Source organism: Pimephales promelas, chromosome 10 (assembly GCF_988280905.1).
Source record: "Pimephales promelas chromosome 10, fPimPro1.hap1.1, whole genome shotgun sequence".
Taxonomy (NCBI): domain Eukaryota; kingdom Metazoa; phylum Chordata; class Actinopteri; order Cypriniformes; family Leuciscidae; genus Pimephales; species Pimephales promelas.
Window position 1 is genome coordinate 4,455,394 of NC_142778.1, and position 19,607 is coordinate 4,475,000.

A 19,607-nucleotide genomic window follows, 5' to 3' on the forward strand; every position below is an offset into this window, starting at 1 on the left:
AAGATCGCGTATTAATTTTTTTTTACAATAATAAGGCCCTATAAAATGTTTTATTTTTTCATAAATTCTCTGTTGTTTTCAGTTTTAGGATTAATGATGGTAATCAAATGAAGGCAAAACAATTTACAATTAACCATTTAACCCTCTGGGGTTGTTCGGCCCAAATGGACCCGAAGAATTTAAATACATTTAAAAAAAAAAAAAAAAAATCACAGTTTCCTCGGATTGGTCCGAAATTTGGTGTCTTTGTTGGTATTTGGTATTTGAACACTCAACAAAATTGGGGACAGGATGTGAATAGTCTAAGTGGTTGTAAAAAAAATAGTCACACTTGGGGTGTTCGGGTCCAAATGGACCCGCATGGAAAATGAATGGGAAATTGGCAAAAATGTGAAAATAGTGAGTTTTTTTGTGTATACAATCTACAAATCAGCCACGATCTTGAAAAAAAAAGCACACAACAGTGAAGGGGTGAATCTATAAAACATCAAGAGTGCAAAACAGACACATCCAGACACACACAAACACACTTTTATACACAAACACACCAAAAAATTCAGATTATACATGTGTTATGCATTTTTAAAATGTTCAGTTTCTCCACCAGATGGCATCCATCTCATTTCAAAAATTGCTTTTATGAGGCCTAGGCTTGACTCTAAAATGAAATACAGCTTTAAAAAAAATAATTTTTTCTATTATGTTCAATGGGGGGAAATTTTGTCATAATTATTGCATTAATACTAATTATAATTTTTTTTTTTTTTGTTGAAATTTTCTCGAAACACCAAAAAAGAAAAGAAAAAGTATTATAAACACCCGAAAATAGACGCGAACACCCCGAGTGTGACTCTGAAACGAACAACCCCAGAGGGTTAAGTAATATTTTAAATGTAACCAATTTCCTTTTATTTCTTGGCAAACAAATCTGCTCAACAGAGGTTTACTGTTATCACAGTGTGCTATTATCTTCAACTACTTTAGACAAACAAAAGACTGGGTTTGGATTGGGTTGCCTTTGTGCCTTTGTTCCTACACAAATCCATTTTTAAATGTAAACCGGAGAGGAGGGAAAGTGGAACAGAGGGTGTATTGTGGCCCACCACAGTAGCTCCAGAGGAAAAGTTGTGGGTGAAGGATTGAGACCTTTCATTCAGACCTCAGAGATGTTTTTCCAGACATTGCCATGTGAGAATGTGTGTAGTTGTGATTGTGTACCTCCACGCTGTCATGAGTTGGTGAGGAGGATGTCGAGGAGTTCTCTGCTTGGCGGCGCGAGGAAGACGAGGGGCCGATCTCAACAGTCCGAACGCGCTGAGCAAACTTCAGAGAGCACACGGACTCACTGATGTTACTCTCCAGAGGAGACACCTGAGACACAGAGAGGAACATCGCAGTTTAACTGGTGTGAGAACGTGAAACCACAGGCTAATCGAACATGACAACAAAGTGTTTCACTTAGTTATTGAACGTTGGCTGTATGTACCTGCATTGTGTACAGTGAGCTATGATATCATCATTTTCCCTGTCCATGTGGCTCTGGTTTCATCGGCAGTTTGTTAATAAATAAAAATGTTAATAAATAACATTTTTATTTATTAAAAACATTTTTATTTATTATTTTGTTGATAAATAAATAAAATTGATCTTATGACGTCAACAGCTTTAGGTAGAAAGTCCTGTATTGTCATCTAGTAATTACGACTACTAGGGCTGTCAAACGATTAATCGCAAACAAAATAAAAGTTTATTTACATAATATATGTGGATGCACTGTGTATAATTATTTTGTATATTTAAGATAAAAATATTATATATATATATATATATATAAACTATTTATATATAATATAAATTATATATAAATCTATATACATTATATACATGAAAATATTTCTTAAATATATACAAGCATGTGTGTGTGTGTATATATATATAAATAAAAATGTGAATTCAATTTATTAGCCTTGCTTTCTGATTATTGAAATGTAATGGAATCCAGAAAATGTGGAATTTGTGAAACTATGAAACTTGTTGTTAAATTGTATACGTTTCATTATTTTAATTAATTAGACATGCTTTTGGATTACTAATATTTAATTTAACCATTAAAATAGAATAATCCAGAAACATTTTAATTCAAAACTCACAGGGGGATTTAAAACTCAAAAGGGAAAATTGGAAACTTTGTGGGGGGACGGGACGGATTTCACAGGGCCCGAAAATGTAACTTTTAATACATTTTTATATTTTTTTTTTATTTGCCATTTTATTTGGCCAATAAACCAGAATCCAGAAAAATTCAAATGAATTTGATTATTAATTTGTGATTTAATTTTATGTGGGTGCACTGTGTATAATTATTTTGTGTATATATATATATATATATAAAATACACACATGCATGTATATTTAAGAAAAAATATTATTTATATATAAAATATTTATATAGAATATAAATTATATATAAATCTATATACATGAAAATATTTCTTAAATATATACAAGCATGTGTGTGTATTTATATATATAAAATAATTCTACACAGTGCACCCACATATATTATGTAAACACAAACTTTTATTTTGGATGTGATTATTCGTTTGACATTCCAAATTACGACATGGTGCGAACAGGCAGCATAACATCCACTGGAAAATGATACACAAAATGAAACTGTCGTCTTAACTACAACAGACTTTATGATTCCATTAGTCCATGACAAAGTTCTCTTTCTGTGGCGATTAGCTAGCATAAAACAACAGGAGAGTGTGTGCTCAAAACAGCTTAGGATACTGTGCCTGCTCATGCAGTACAAAGCACAGTCTTTATCCCATAAATCCAATAATCCACTGGAAATGTGTGGAGATTTAGAGCACACTGAGTGCCATTGTAACCCTGCTGGCGTGACACACACCTGCACCATCATGAGGGTCTTGCTGTCTCCGCTGAGCGAGTCCTGCAGAAGGTACGTGAGGCGGGAGTTCCTGAAGGGCACGTGCGAGTGTTTGGAGCGCAGGGCGTTGATGACATCACCCAGCGCCGACAGTGATTTGTTGATACACTGAGCCTCACGCAGACGACTGCCCTCGGCGCCGGATTTGGCAATCCGTTCTGAACCGGCCAGATCCACCAGATTCAGCTTACCTGCAATTGACAAGTGACCGTTTCATATTTGCATTTCAATTGAACTGTGTTGAGAAGTATTGAAGAGGACTGTGTGTACCTGAGGTACGGTGGCCCGTTGAAGAGTTGAAACCCGCCACTGTGACGATAAGGAGGGCATGAGAGCGAGAGCTGTGCTCGTTTAGATTAGTGCATGCTGTTGCCCTGTTCATGTGACCCAGGTCAAACACCTGCAGGGTCAAAGGTCATAACGGATTAGGCTAAAATGGGTTGACGCTTGTCTATACGGCAAGACTCTCGTGAGGTGGATTCTCTCACAGAACTAGCTTCACTTTTCTAGCAATTTTTGTAGTTATTAGTATTAAACTGTAAAAACGTTGGTAACACTTTTTAATTGTCCTTGTTACATGTTCTTAGAGTACTATAGTAATAACAGTAAATTATGCTTTTATATTTATATTAGAGGGGTCATGAACTGGCTTTTTAAATCGTATTATATTGTTGTCTGAGGTCAACTTATGGCATTCGCTTTGTTTTTACATTGAAAAACATTAAAATGAATAAGTAATAGGCTATTTTGTACCCTAGTTTTAAGCCTAGCTGAAAAACGCTGGGTTTTTATGGGCGTCTCGCACTGAAGACTTGGAAGTAAACGCCCACTGCTGTTAGTGGATAACAGTTTTGCATATTATAATGAGTTTCAACTCACACGTCGGTGCACGTGGGGGAAATTCTTTTGAAAACTTCCAATGTCGTAAAATGGCAACCGGAATGATTCGCCTATACATGTTCGACCCAAAGACTGTGTTGCACAATTCCTGTGGGATCCCATTTAGATGGCACAGCACCGTTTTTTAATCTTAATCGTCTGCAAATCCAGTCTCAACCAGTGACTTGTTTACAAAACAAACATCAGTGAAATGAAGCGAACAAACGGACAATGTTTCACCCACATCAGCTGGAACATCATTGATAATAAAGTACAACCATGTATTCCAACTGAAATCATACTATTCTTATAATATGATGACCTCTTAGATGTCAAAAGCTCAAGGAAAATTGAATTTCTCAGTTCATCTCCCCTTTAAGTATATTTTTACAGTTTTCAGAGCAGAGCAACAATGCACTAGCTGACAAAACTACGGAGGCGTATTGCATTCACTTGAAGAAAAAAAATCTACTCTGTTTTTCTGAATTAACGAGTTAATTTTTCATGGAAACTTTTTTTGCTCTGTTTTTCTGAATTAATGAGTTCATTTTTCATGAGAAAAAAAATATTTTGCTCTGTTTTTCTGAATTAACAAGTTAATATTTCATGGAATTTCTTTTTTGCTCTGTTTTTCTGAATTAACTCGTTAATTCAGAAAAACAGAGCAAATTTTTTTTTTCTCATGAAAAATTAACTCATTAATTCAGAAAAACAGAGCAAAAAAAAATTCTCATGAAAAATAAACTCGTTAATTCAGAAAAACAGAGCAAATTTTTTTTCTCATGAAAAAATAATTTGTTAATTCAGAAAAACAGATTTTTTTTCTTCAAGTGAATGCAATACGCCTCCGTACAAAACTGACAAACTGGCATTACAAGCATATTTTTCCTAGCTTGAAAAGTATGCATGTGCTACCTTTTCCTTGAAAAAATTATAATATTTTGGGTCTCACTTTATATTTAACGACTATGTCCTAACATTTGAATTGATCAGTTGATGCATTGTTTTTACATTGTACTTATATTTAAAAATAACCTGCAGGTAATTACAGCTGTAATTAATGTAATCACATCTACAATTACGCTTCTCTTCCCTTTTAACCCACCCTTAGACTTCACCTACAAGTGTTTTACAATACAAACTGAACGCAAAGTACATTGAACCTAATTTTGTTATCTAATGTTATATTCCTTTGGACTAAATCTGGTTCTCGTGACCACAGGCGGTTTGGATGCTGTGAGCTTTCACCTTGTTGATGTCCTCCACGCTCTCCACTGTGAACTCTGTGAGTCCTGGCACATACAGCTGTCCACTGCCGTCTGGACACATCTTTATATCCAGCTTCTCATTGGGACTGTCACCCAACAGGTTTCTAAAAGATAAATGCAAATGAATAAAACCAAACCAGCTGCTGTATTATGAAGCATTGCAGAAGTCAACAACAATCTGTTGAAAGTTTGAAACTGCTACTCAAACAAGAACAATTTGATTCAGTCCATTGGGAATTGATTGGATGGTTGTGGTTTGCTATTAGTTGATCTCAGGTGAGTGACGGGTTTTCCAACCCTCACTCCATCAGAGAAGAAAAGATGTCAATGCAAGAGGTAGGGGGAGCCATTTTGTTTAAAGATTACTTGTGTATATGAATTTGGGGCAGAGATTAATATTATGGAGGCAAGCAGAATCCGAACCTACACACATCTGTCCGAGTTACGCAACCCAGCAGGAGGGGAACAATGAGGTACAAACAGACAGGACCAGCAGAACTGAATGCGTGATCTGTGATCTGTTTATGTCTTACAGATGGCCTGAGAGATTTGAAATCTAATCTGTTTTTACATAACTGTTGGCACACACACACACTTCACAGTGACAATTATATAAGAGTGCTGAACATGCTGATCTAGAGAACCTTTGATAATCATCAAATTCAACCTCCTACTTCCACTGTGTGGTTCTCTCACCGAAGCGTCTCATTGTAGATTTCCACCATGCTGACAGTGATCTTATAGTCCCAGTCAGGCTTTTTCTCAGACACTTCAGAGAAGAGCAGCCGCAGAGCACGCTGGTTAATGCCAGGGTCCTCAGGGACCCCCTAGAGGACAAACAGAGACATGAAGTAAGTCCTAAAATTTGCAAACTTGATATGAACTGCACTGTATGTATCTACTACAGAGATCACAGTCAATGCCGTTAACATACCTCCATAGTGTAGGTCTTTCCAGAGCCGGTTTGCCCGTAAGCAAAGATGCATATGTTAAAGCCATCAATACAGGAAGTGACCAGAGACTGCACTTCCTGGAACACCTGTCCAATCACAAGAGAAGGGACTGTATAATAACTGATACAAGAAATACAACCATATGAGAAACAATGAGTTCAGACACTAACCTCCTCCTGCGTGGCCTGAGTGGGAAAGACTTTGTCAAGTTCAAAGGTCATGAGCTTGCCCTTATTGGATAAGTAGAGAACAGCATCATCATCAGGGTCAAAGGTCACTAGGTTTTTGGTGTCAGCAGCATCTGTTTCTCCAGCACACACGGGGCGTACGCGACACAACACACGGATGTTTCCTGAAAAACAAGATGATCGAGTCTTCCTAATAAGAATGTAAATATCTAATTTCATTGAGAGTAATTCGATATTTTGCGGAGATGATGCATCCCAGACACGATTCCCAGGTCTCACCTTTGAGGCGCACCAGTTCATTGTGGCATTTCTTCCTCAGGTTCATCTCCCGCTTGTATTTCCGCAGCAGTTCTTGGTTTGCACTGCTCACCTCTCCAATCACCTGACAGATCTGTAAATCACACACAAAGCGCAACTCTTAATGAGAGGCAACGAAGACACAAAGAAATAAAACGCCATCATGCTTTAAAAAAATGACGGGTGATAGGCACAGAATGGTGACAAAACTCAGAGAGATTTACAATTACACATTCACCACATGTGTAGAGTGCAAATTCAAAGATTTTTGTGTGTGGAGGTTTAAGGGGTGTTTAACCCTAAAACCGTATTCTGGACAAATGTGGGCAAAATAGTTTTGATTTATTTTTTTTAAAAAATACTTCCCTTGATCTGAGCGGTACAAGACTTGCCTCCTGAACACACACATTTTTTTTTTTGGACTAAATTCTACAATCTTAAGTGGGTGAAAAAAACAAACAAACTCAATCTTGGGCACCCATAGAAATGAATGGGAAAAACTGTTTAGAGCACTCTAAAATAAGCCAAAATAAGACACCAGGTGACAGCAAAGTCACTTCATCTTTAGGTTTTAGCTCTAAGAACTTATTGGAATGATATTTTAATGTATGTTAAAAAAAAAAATAATAAAACATAAAAATAAGCATAATTTACATAGAAAATATGGTACTTTTTGAAGTAAATAAATTCAAAAAATACCCCCAAAATAAAAAAAAACACCATAAATGGATAGACAAAACTTTATCGAAGACAGTGATATAACATTTATAATAAATAAAAATTAGGATCACACCTGAGTCCTCCGTGCCCACATTTGTCCACAATTACAGGATTAAGGGCTATAAAGTGAATACGGTTTGAGGGCTACACAGAAAACGCATAATGCTGAGTGGCTAGTAACTTTTGGAAAACTACTCGCCAGTGGCTAGTGAGTAAAAAGTCAAGCCTTGATCATATCCCTTTTTATGGTTTCATTTTTTATTTTTTATTATTATATTAAACATAATTTGTGTGTATCTGCTGTTTATCAAAATAAAAATGACAGTGACTTCTTATGCTTTGCAATTTTAACTAATCTTCCACCAACACAGCCGTCGCGTTTGGGAGGCTGCTTCTCATAGTACTCTTTTGCCATGTCCTCTTATTAGACGTCTTTTTGGGCATGTTGTTTGCATTTGCCTCATTAAGAGTTACATTTATGGAGTTATTAAAGTGCAATACATTGTTTTTTATTTTCAATATAAAGCTTTTGAATTTATTTCTGCACATTATGTTTTTTCTATCATGATCTGGCAACATGAATGAGTCGAGGCCTCATTCCCCTGTGATTTTATTGCACCGCACATACAGATGAGAGACACATGCCTAATGCACATTTAAATACACCATTAGTTCGGGTCCGTACACACTGCATAGAATTCCTTTGAATGCGGTTGTCACTCCTCGTAAATGACTGTACTGTGTGTGTGTGTGTGTGTGTGTGTGTGTGTGTGTAGAACATGATTAAGCACTAAAAGGTAAACTGATAACTGAATTTAGCTACAGTGTGTTTGAGCTGTGGTGTTTCTGTGTGCGGTGGTCTCACCTCCTGCTTGGCCTCAGTGATGGCTTTCTCCAGCATGTAAGGGAAGTCCTGCACCTGTCTCTTCAGACAGTTGTAATCACAGGTGAGGGTTCTCAGGGCCGGCTGCAGTGTCAGGAGGTTCATCCGCACACCTGCACACACAGACCATTAGAACCAGTTCATGTTTCCCACAAGATCAAAAGACAAACAGTAAACTTTATCGAATGAAATGATACACTTAAAGGAGAACTCTGGCGCAAAATGAACCTTTGGTCTAATAAAACATCGGGACCTAGTCAACCGTTCTCTGAGATTTGTTTTTTAAGAAGATATTTCATAAAGACGGCACAGTTCAGATCACTCAGCACGTCGTTGTGGTTTGACTTGTCGTGACTGTTTTCCAAGATGGCTCCTGTCTGTATACAGGAAGTGAACCGTTTTTATAAAATATCTTCTTATTAAACGGTCTGTACACTTACAAAGTTCTCAATGCTTCGTTTTGCATGTATGGACCCTCATTATGTTACTGTGTTAGTGTGGGGCTATTTTGAGCCTTGTTAGTGGTATAAAGTAGCGATTTCTTTTTACTTAGTAAATGCCCCCATATACTAGCGTTATACGCTAAACAGTTTTTAGAGATAAAACTCTTTACATTCGATTATCATGAAAATAAATCTCAGAGAACAGTTGACTAGGTACCGATGTTTTATTAGACCAAATGTTCATTTTGCGAAGGAGTTCTCCTTTAACAATAAGGTCTCACTTGTTACCATTAGTTTAAAGTATTAACAAATGAAACCTTATTGTAAAGTGTTACCAATGTAATATATGAAAATGATATAAAAACTCTATTTTTTGCATTGTGATATTATTTGTAATTTGTATTTTTTTGTGCCAGCTTTGTTTTTGTCATTTCCAATATCCTCAAACAGTGATTCTGATTAAGGCGAAGAATCAATAAGGTTTACTCCAAATGAGCGCACATTTTTTGACTAAAAGCCCTGAGGAATGTTGTTTATTAAAAGTCTCCGTCTGATGAGTCCGAAAGACTAGACACATTATCAAGATTACATAAAGAGCAATTAATTAGCAATAAAAAAACTGTATGTGTATACTATACAAGTCTTTAAAAATACTACATGTCTGACAAAATATGATTTTGTTGTAATTACAATTTTAATAGGCCTATACATATTTTAGTTTAAATATATTTTTGGTTAAACTTTATTTCAAGGTGTCCTTGGTCCACAAATAAGTACTGAGTAATATTAATTAAAAACATGTACTAACAACATGTAGATTTAAGTACATGTAATGCGTAACAAGCGTTCCCTATTTTTTGGACTGAGGCAGATTTTTCATGAAAATAATATCACAATGCGAGACATCTTAAAAGATCCTAATGGGACAATATAATTACTAATTTCTTTTTTTGATTTGAAGGTGAAACAGCCTGTAATTAACATGTTTTGTGAGCTTCACTGAAACACACACAGTCTCACCTGCTAGGTTCTCATGGACGGCCTTCATCTCACTCTCCGCTCTGATGAAAGCATCTTCGATCACTCTGTTCTTCTCCTCCTCCAGACTCGCCATCTCTGCCTCCAGCTGGCCCTGAGCTCTCTCCATCTCACCCTCATACACCAGGATCTAACACACACACACACACACACACACTGCTGTCAACACATCTGACCCTGAGGTCAACACTGAGGTCATAAGCTCTATTCAAACGGTGAATGTTTTACACAAGGACTTTACATGTACGGTAATTTACACCATAAAGGGATAGTTCACCCTAAAATGAAGTCATCATTTACTCACCCTGGTGTTGTTCTAATCCCATAATATCTGTCTTTTATGGACCATAAAAGGAGATTTTTTAACAAAACAATGTCCATTTAAAGGTAGGGCAACAAGTTTTTTAAAAAAAAGACGCAAAAGTTTCACAGAATGATCCCATGTGACGTGCAGGATATTCCAAGTGTTCAGTGGTGTTAATCTTGATTTATCAGAACTTGTGTGCTTTCTCTGGGTGAGACAGAGTGAACTACTAAAATCTCCTTTTGAGATCCATAAAAGAAAGGATGACATACAGCATTAGAACAACACCAGGGTGAGTAAATGACTTTCACTTTAGGGTGAACTGTCCCTTTAATGGAGCTTTTACCCTGACAGTGAGTAAATTCGCAACTTGTCACTGTCAGTGTAAACACCCCTATACACACAACCGATGAACACAGATGCACAGAGAAAACCTGCTTTCTGCTTTCAAGCAAAGCCAGTTATGATTTCTGAGATCTCGGACCAAAAAAACACGAACACCACCAGCATTAAAGATGTCATCTACTACTGACCACAGTCATTTGATAGACAGATTTAATGCAGTTAGGTTAAGTGACCTGTGGGGTGGGTGGGGGGGCTATTAGTCACATACTTGGGAGAGCCATCTGGGGTCACACACCATCAATCATCAATACTATACATCTGAAGTACACAACGGAGTGACATCAACTATTTCACAGTAGATCATGGAAATACTATTGCAAGAACACAAAAATTACGACCCTGAAGAGAATGTGAGCTAGTCACTCTGCAAAGTTTCAGGGTTTCAGAGGTCAAAAATGAGCATCAGCGGACGTGAATCTACATTTGCAATAAGCACTTAAAATGGGACAAAGATATCTCAAATATATGATTTCCTATAAAGTTGCAATCTGACCCATGACACATTTTTGACCTTTGACCCCTGCAGAGTAATCTGGTTGACCTTGGAGAGCCTGTGGGTGACCTCTGTGTTAGCCCCACCCACCGCCTTGGAGAGCAGACCATATAGACGGCCGCGGTCCATCCTCAGCTGCAACACATGCGAAGAGAGAGAGCCGTTAACCTGCTCTTCCACAACACCGCAATCAACTAGATTCACGAAACCCGGTCAGGAATGTTACGGAATCTGGTAAAAGTTGTGTGAATAAATAAAAGTAGTCTCTGTGTGAATGAACGGAGCAGTGACACTCATGGCGTTTCAGCCTCCGCTGTCTCACTACATCAGGACACGAGCACAGCACAAGGAACTTCACCTCCACAGCTGCTCGTTTGAGAAAACTATCATCAGACACAAAAGTAGTGCTGGGCGGTATACCGGTAGAAATATAATTTTTGATATCAATAATTACATTGTTACTAGGAAAAATGTGAATTCCTGATATCAATAATTAAATTGTCCCTAGTTGAATTGTCTATTCATGATATCAAAAAATGTAATTGTTGATATCAAGAATGTAATTGTTGATATCAAGAATTCATATCCTGGAGATGAATAAAAGCTAAAACGGCTTGCCATACATTTCAACCAGTAACAATTGAATTCTTGATATCAAAAATATTTTTTTTTACTAGTAATAATTGTATTTCTGAAATGTGAAATTGGAATTTCAACTAGACAGAAATCAATTCTTGATAAACAATTACATTTTGTGATATCAACAATTTAATTGCTGATATCTGTAATTGTATTTTCACTAGTGAAATTTCACCATAGGCTGGCATTCAAAATGAATTGTTGATATCAATTGATTTTTTACTAGTAGAAATATAATTTTTGATATCAATAATTACATTGTTACTAGTAAAAATGCGAATTCCTGATATCAATAATTAAATTGCCACTAGTTGAAATGTCTATTCTTGATATCAACAATTCAATTGCTACAAGTAAAAATGATCATTTTTGATATCTGAAAATGTATTTCTGATATCGATATTATTTCAGATATCTAAAATGGCTTTCTTACTAGTAAGAAGAAATTAAAATTGTCACTAGTAAAAATTTAATTATTGATCATCAAAAATGAACATTGTTACTAATAGCAATTCAATTGTGGATATCAAGAATAGACATTTCAACTGGTAATTATTGATATCAAAAATAAAGGTTTTTACTAGTAATAATTGAATTTCTGATGTGTGAAATTGGAATTTCAACTAGTTTTCAATTTTCAATTACATTTTTTGATATCAACAATTTAATTGCTGATATCTGTAATTGTATTTTCACAAGTGAAATTTCACCATAGGCTGCCATTCAAAATGAATTGTCGATTTCAAGAACAAGAACTTGAAAATTTGGGAAAAAAACAAAAACAGAATATCACAGGGCCTCATTAAATGTATAATCTGACGTGAACAGATATCAACAGACCACCACGGTCACCACAAACGGGGTCAGATCTGAGAAACGCACGTCCACATGATAATCCAGGACACTCTAAATGTTAATAATGTATGAGAGCGGCTGGTGCAGGAGGTGTGTGTGTGATACCTGCTGGCGGAGCTGCCCGCTGGTCCTCTGGGACTCGTGGAGCTGCTGTTCGAGCTCTCTGAGGAGCTGTCTCTGCACACACAGCTGCTCCTGCAGCGTCTGGTTACGGGCCTGAGCCTCCATTAAAGCCTGCTTACACTGAGCCGACTCCACTTCAACCGTCTTGGTCACATACTGCAGGAAGAGTGACAAACATACACATTAATTCACTTTTATTCGATGTTCATCAGCCCTGAGTATGAGCCTTCACAGGCTATTTGGTATCCTAAATGTAGAGATAATATATATATATATATATATATATATATATATATATATATATATGTGCAGTCTGTCTATCTCTTTCAGTATGGTTGATTCTCTAGATGTGGAAACTGGACACGGTACCAACACTTAATGTTTGGCTAAGTGAGTTGTACATAAGAAATTGTGATTTATCAATAATGACAAATGATATTTATTCTGGAAAATCCAAAAGTCTCTATTCTGTGAATATTAACACCTCATAGCTATACACTGTAAAAATGAATATGCTTTATCTAATCAATAAAATTGTGGCAACAGATTACAAGCAATATTATTTATTAAATTGAACAAATTAAAATTGAGTAATACTTAATCAAATTAACATTCTAATTTGTACAATTTAATTAATAATATTGCTTGTAATATGTTGCCACAATTTTATTGATTAGATAAAGCATATTATTTCTTTCAGTGTACAGTATTTTTGTATTAGTTTTGCTTTAAGGATGTAGCATATATACCCTCACATTACTTTAATTATGGACGTTTGTCTTTGACGCTCTTTACATACTTTGTTTCTAATTCTGTTCATTTTAAATCCACTGTGGGAAAGATGTTCCAGTACACAAGTATGACTCAGTTTATAATATGTATGTGATTATACAGAAACAAAAAAAAAATACACATTCAACATGAATAATTGCCTTGTGTTCACTTCTTTAAATAATACACACAATGAAATGCATGAATCAATCATAACAAAATGCATAAATCATTAAACAAATAGCATGGTGGGGGACAGTAACAACATTAAACAACACACGCGAGCAGTGGTACAAACACATCATCTGTGTTAACTGGCGTTTATTTTATGCAAAACTGTTGTTTTAAAATGAAGTGTGTGTTACTGTACATTCACAGTCCGGCATCATAATAGTAAAGTAGTTTTGCTTTAATTATTTGCTATTTAGGCATATTTACTTTAGCTAAATAACTCAAACAAACCCACAAAAAGCCTCAGTGATAGAAGTTCAAGCTTAAATTTCAATAAAACCCTTTGGCAACACTTTATTTTAGTGTTCTTGTTACATATTTAATATATACTTATTGAAGTAATAACAGTAAATTATGCATAATTACAAGCAACTAACCCTAAAACACACAAGTAAGTACGTGTAGTTCATTTATATTACTCAGCACTTAACAATAGATAATTACGACACCTTAAAAGAAAGTGTAGCCAACATTCAACATTGTGCTCTGCTATCACACACTCGCCTTGACCTGCAGCGGCTGTGCAGCCTGGAGAGACAGAGCTTCCTCAGCGTCACGAAGCCGAGAGGTCAGCTGATCCTCGCTCTGGCTCCTGTGGCATGACGCCTCTTCCAGCTGCTTCTGGAGCTGCTGTCTGTGGTGCGCGGCCTCCTCCAACTGCTCCTGCAGCTGAACCACGACACCCGTCCTCTCCTGCACCTGCTGCTCCAGCGCGGCCAGCCGCCGCTCTCGCTCGCGACACTCCTCACCCTTACGACACAGCTCTCCACGCAGGGCCTCCGCATCCTGAGGCCGACACATTACATAACAAAACAGAGTGTGAGAATAAACACGAGGTAGATAGCATATCAAGTAGGGCGGTCACTAATGATTATTTTGGAAATTGGTCATTATTTTGTTGAGAAATCGGATATTTTTGTGTGGTAATAAAAATAGACCTAAGAAAACAATAGCCTTAAATTACTTAATATAGAATACAAATGATATTCATATAAAGCATCAATATGGTTCATAAAACAATACAGTTCAAATAGATAATATACATAGTATAAACAATCATGTGAACTTTATGTATTATAACAAATGCCTGCAGAGGGCGTTACACTTCACAGCAGATCAAATCCTTGTTTAATATTGGCCAATCGACATTTAATCAAAATGTTTACTTAATCTTTAATATTTGGCCCTTCTTTATGATAGAAGTGCCACAGCCACCGTAATTTCTTTGAACAAGAATATGTGCACATCAAAACATGCAAACTCAGAGCAAGGGCAAACTTATTTTGAAATCACAGTTTGCATATTTAGAAAAGTGATGTGTTCTGTTGGCGTAGGTTTATAAATGATTTAACTCTCAAATCTAATGAAATGGTGCACATTAAGTTCCCAGATGAACGTTCTAAGTAACCTAAACTCACAAAATACGAGATGTACATACATGAGACATCTTTCACTCATGTAAAGAACAGTAATTACTGTGAACAGAGCTACTCTAAGGCCGTGTGTCCACCAAACCGTTTGTCTGGCATATGCTTTCAATTGGAGTGCTGCGTTTCTTTAAACGGCATGAGCGTAACAAGGTGCTGAATGTTTTTTTCACGCTGAAGCGCCCAACGTTTTTTACTGGTCGCCGAGAGTTTAAAAATGTTCAACTTGGATAAAACTTGCTCATCACTATCACTTATTACTAGGGCTGGGTATTGAGACAAATTTCACAATTCGATTCGATTTCGATTACGATTCGATTCAATATCGATTATTTTGGATATCAGTTACAATAAATGGCAATTTTTCTCAAGGAAATCAAATCTCTTAAATGCTGTAAACTATGGTCTATAGTCTAGTTGTAGCCTATAGGCTTCATTAGCCTAATATGAAGGTAATAATGAACTGTTTTGTAGCTATACAAACACTTAAATTACACTTTTATTTATTTGTATAAGAAGATTATATGAAATATAAACATTTAAATGGTGGCTGTCATAAAAACTTGCCAGATTTATTCAAATATGCATTAAATATCGAAGAACACTAACGAGTGTGGACTAATGAGTTTATGTGGGTTTTGAGGTAAATATTAGGGATGCACCGAAATGAAAATTCTTGGCCGAAACCGAAAACCGAAAAAGAGGAAACCAAGGCCGAAAACCGAAAACCGAAACACCGAAAGAAATTATGCCAATTATTAGTATCATTGCATTTATGGCTATGACTGTGTACAAACGTTACTAAAATCAAGGCATTGCAATTGCATAAATTAATATAAAATTTTCAAAGAATAAATCAATTACAAATTATGCAAATATTTATTTAGCACAATGCACAGTATAAAATAAAATTCAAACTAAAATGTTTTTGACCCCACTCATGTGTACATTAAATAATAATCTAATGGCCTGCAGAAAGGTTTTAAAATTAAATGTTGTCTCATAAAAACAAAGCCGAGTGCGAACTTCTTCTCATCACACCAGCACCCTTTGCACGTCTAAATTAGTTTCTTACATTTTAAAAATTTAGCATACAATAGCATAAAAAGCCTTTTTAAATGAACAAAGGTCCATGATTAATACAAATGTACATGAAACTTAACGAAACATGTTTAGTGAATGTAGAAAATATTTAAGAGAGCATTAATTTAGTTCTATACATACATGTTCCCATATATATTTTTTTGTAATGTCACACAAGTAATAATCTCAGGGTTTACTGGGTTTTACATGATTATTTTTGTATTGGTGGTGGTATACTAAAAAATAAACATTGTCATGTGTTTATCTTTCTTCTTCTCCTCACCGATTCCTAATGGTTAGAGGACAGTTACTTGAGTCGTCCCCTGTCGTTTCAAGGAATAGTACGACGGAGAGCGGGTCCAGTATAAACGCCTCGACCGTTTGGAGCGGTGCGCGCGCTGTCTGAGGAGACTCGCGCATACTTTTCGCCTGCCTCCGCAGCGCGAGTCTCCACAGTTTATTCTTGACCCGCTCGCATCCGGAGTCGTTGTCATGGCGGCGCGCATTGTTTAGAGCAGATATAGGTGGATAAACAAGGCTTCCGTCTCCTCGTGGGTTCAGATACACTGAAATACGTCCGCACCGCAAACATGTTGCTTCAGACAAGCACGTGCAGGTCGCGGTTTCTCTTTGCGTCATCACAACATTTCGGCCGTATTGTTTCGGTGATAAAAGTCTTTCGGCCGAAAACCGAAAATGCACTTTTGGGCCATTTTCGGCCGAAAATTTTCGGTGGCCGAATATTCGGTGCATCCCTAGTAAATATGACGATACATGACATTGATTACAAGCTGTTTAACTGTCGTCTTTCCACGGTTGAAACGCAGATTGAGCGAATCAATGTGAAATGATAGGGATTTCGATAAGTTGTACTCTATCTTTTAACACACTTTCAGATGCTCATTCATGTTTATTTCGCGCTGTAGCTTGTATTATTAACCCGGAGGAGAGATCAGCGCTGCTGCTTCTCTAGAGCTGAGCCAGAGTGATCTCACGCCACAGCGCCAAAACGCTATTTATGTTTTTTGAATTTCTAAAGAAAATGGACATTATTTGAAAATTGAGACTTTGTTTCATATCAATAGTAACAAAGGACAAAGATTATTGCGATTTGTTGGATGCGCGATTTGTTGGATCCAATGTCTCATTCATTCAAATGAAACAGGATGACTAATCGATTCTTGAGATTTAAGAATCGATATCGGTTTGTAAAAATGAGAATCGATTAATATCGAGAAATCGATATTTATTACCCAGCCCTACTTATTACACAACCGTCCAATCACAGTGGAGGAGGGGCGGGACTAATACCTCACTGACCAACTGTCACAACATTGTTTCTGTACAACGACCTCAACGGGCAGAGCTAACCGAACAAAATGGACAAAAAATTTATTTTTAGTATGAAACAAACTATCGGCGAAATATCGGCGAAATATTCTGTATCATAGCAACGAAACGTCTCAACGGAAAAAAAAACGTTTGAACCGCTGCCAAAATGCTCTCAAGCGCCCAAAGCTAGGCGTCTTCAGCAGAGCGTCTGGCGTTTTCAGTGGTGACCTACATGCATGTAAATAATTAAAGAGCCTATATATTAAATATATATATGTGCTTTTTAAATGGTTTTAATACATCTTGCAGCCTTTGAAAACTGTCTAATAATGGATTCTCATCCATGGAATGAGCCACTTCTGGCATTTTGTCGCTTACTCGACATGGGTAAAATTGGATTTTTTTAAAAGCATACTCTAATTTAATCAAGGAATCGAAACAGCCCTAATTTCAAGCATCAAGTAACCAATCGGATTGCATTTGAAGTTTGCAATGATTCACAACCTGGTTGGAAAGATTTCGATTTTTCATTGTTTGACCTATAAAAGTAAGATGGTCGTGCGAGTGTACCTGGCTGTGCGGGCAGTGGGCGGTAGAGCAGCTGGTCTGGGTGTGACTGGCCCTCAGCTCCTGTTTGAGCCGCTGGTTTTCACTCTCCAGCACCTCGAGCTGTTTCTCCAGATCTGTCGCCCCCTACACACACACACACACACATACATACATACACATTTACTTAGCTAACTGAATGAGTGAATGATTTAATGTAGGAGTCCCACTTTATATTAAGTGGCTTTAAGTACTATGTACTTAAATTGAAATTAATAATTTGATACAATGGACTTATTGTGTACTTACATGTTTTAACATTGTACTTACATTTTAAAAATACCTGCATGTAATTACAGCTGTAATTAATTTATGTAATTACACTGTTGACCCTACCCTTGCACCTTAAACCAACCCATACCACCACACCTGTCCCTAACCTTACCCGTATCACACCTCAATAGCAGCAAAAGTGTTTTACAATACAACAGGTACACAATAACACGTTGTACTTATTTTTCGATGTAAGTACATAGTACTTAAAGCCACTTAATATAAAGTGGGCCCAAAAAATTAATTGGGGGAAGATATATATCTTTATATTATTAAACATAAAATGTAATTTCTGTGATGCAAAGCTGAATTTTCAGCATCATTACTGTATTTTTCAGTGTCACATGATCCTTCAGAAAACATTCTGATATGATTTGCAGTTCAAAATGAATGTCTTATTATCAGTAATGTTGAAAACTGTTGTGCTGCTTAACATTTTTGTGGCAACTGATGCTTTTTCAGGATTCTTCTTTTCTAGAAAGTTCGAAAGAACATTTATTTAAAATAGAATCTTTGTAACATTATAAATGTCTTTACAAATAGACTGTCACAATTTAAACGGTACAGTAATTTAATGCTCTGTGTTACAAAAATTAAATAAATTAAAATGTTAAATATTTAAATGAACTGTTTTGTTTTTCTTCTAATGAGAATAAGATTCATAATATTTAGCTTCTGGGGACACATTTTTCAAAATACAGATAAGTACAGCCACGCCAATCTAAAATTACAGATCAGATCAGGGACACATTCCTCTGCTATCAACAAAACCAGATAACCAGGATTACCCTCCCTACACCTCCCATCATAAAATGAAATCAGGTCAGTGTTCTTTCTAAAACAATAGAAATGTGTTTCCACACAACTGTGACAACTCTCCCTGTCCCTAATAATCCCTCTCTCTCCCGGTTTCAGTCTCTCACCAGCTCAGAGCGCAGTCTCTCCACCTCCTGTGTCTGATCCACTAGTTTCTCCTCCAGCTCCTTGACCTACAAAACCACAAACAAACAGCATTATTGAGCCAGTTCTGTCTTTAAAAAGAAATGAATCATCCAGTTTCATGCATTCACATTTATGAGGTATCAATCTTCTTTAATCCAGCCAGACAGAAACAATGAATATTGATGCATAAAAGGTCACGATACATGGCGGCTGAGGAATGTAAATGATCTGAAACTGGCTGGAAAACTGAGCCCCATTCTTTGTGTGTAACGTACCTGTGTGCGCAGCCCTGTAATGAGAGCGAGTTGTTCTCCCTCGTCTTTTTGCAGTTGCTCCTGTGAGTGAATTTTACTCACTTGTACAGCGCTGGGAAAATCCAGAGGCTTTTGTATCAAAGTACTAGAGTTCCTCGCACCTACACAGAGACACATACAAACACAAACTTAATGCCACGCAAGCAGCTTTTTCTTATTTTTAGGTCACAAGCTAAGTCACCCT

At 36.6% G+C, this 19,607-nt stretch overlaps 1 protein-coding gene across 8 annotated transcripts in view; it reads right to left on the reverse strand.

Moving 5' to 3' along the window:
* The window catches only part of kifc3 (kinesin family member C3), a 52,027-nt gene that overhangs the window by 3,765 nt on the left and 28,655 nt on the right, over nucleotides 1-19,607 (reverse strand). For 7 of the 8 annotated variants that reach the window (XM_089135307.1, XM_089135311.1, XM_039647472.2 and 4 more), the window contains 15 exons: nucleotides 19,385-19,524; nucleotides 19,091-19,156; nucleotides 17,859-17,981; nucleotides 13,951-14,232; nucleotides 12,427-12,600; nucleotides 9,608-9,755; nucleotides 8,127-8,257; nucleotides 6,524-6,635; nucleotides 6,227-6,408; nucleotides 6,038-6,142; nucleotides 5,800-5,930; nucleotides 5,084-5,207; nucleotides 3,227-3,356; nucleotides 2,918-3,147; nucleotides 1,219-1,371 (listed from right to left, as the gene is read on the reverse strand). In XM_089135307.1, the coding sequence (XP_088991433.1) occupies nucleotides 1,219-1,371; nucleotides 2,918-3,147; nucleotides 3,227-3,356; nucleotides 5,084-5,207; nucleotides 5,800-5,930; nucleotides 6,038-6,142; nucleotides 6,227-6,408; nucleotides 6,524-6,635; nucleotides 8,127-8,257; nucleotides 9,608-9,755; nucleotides 12,427-12,600; nucleotides 13,951-14,232; nucleotides 17,859-17,981; nucleotides 19,091-19,156; nucleotides 19,385-19,524 (2,231 nt within the window). The remainder of the gene's footprint in view (nucleotides 1-1,218; nucleotides 1,372-2,917; nucleotides 3,148-3,226; nucleotides 3,357-5,083; nucleotides 5,208-5,799; nucleotides 5,931-6,037; nucleotides 6,143-6,226; nucleotides 6,409-6,523; nucleotides 6,636-8,126; nucleotides 8,258-9,607; nucleotides 9,756-12,426; nucleotides 12,601-13,950; nucleotides 14,233-17,858; nucleotides 17,982-19,090; nucleotides 19,157-19,384; nucleotides 19,525-19,607) is intronic. The other variant, XM_089135304.1, reaches the window with a different exon arrangement.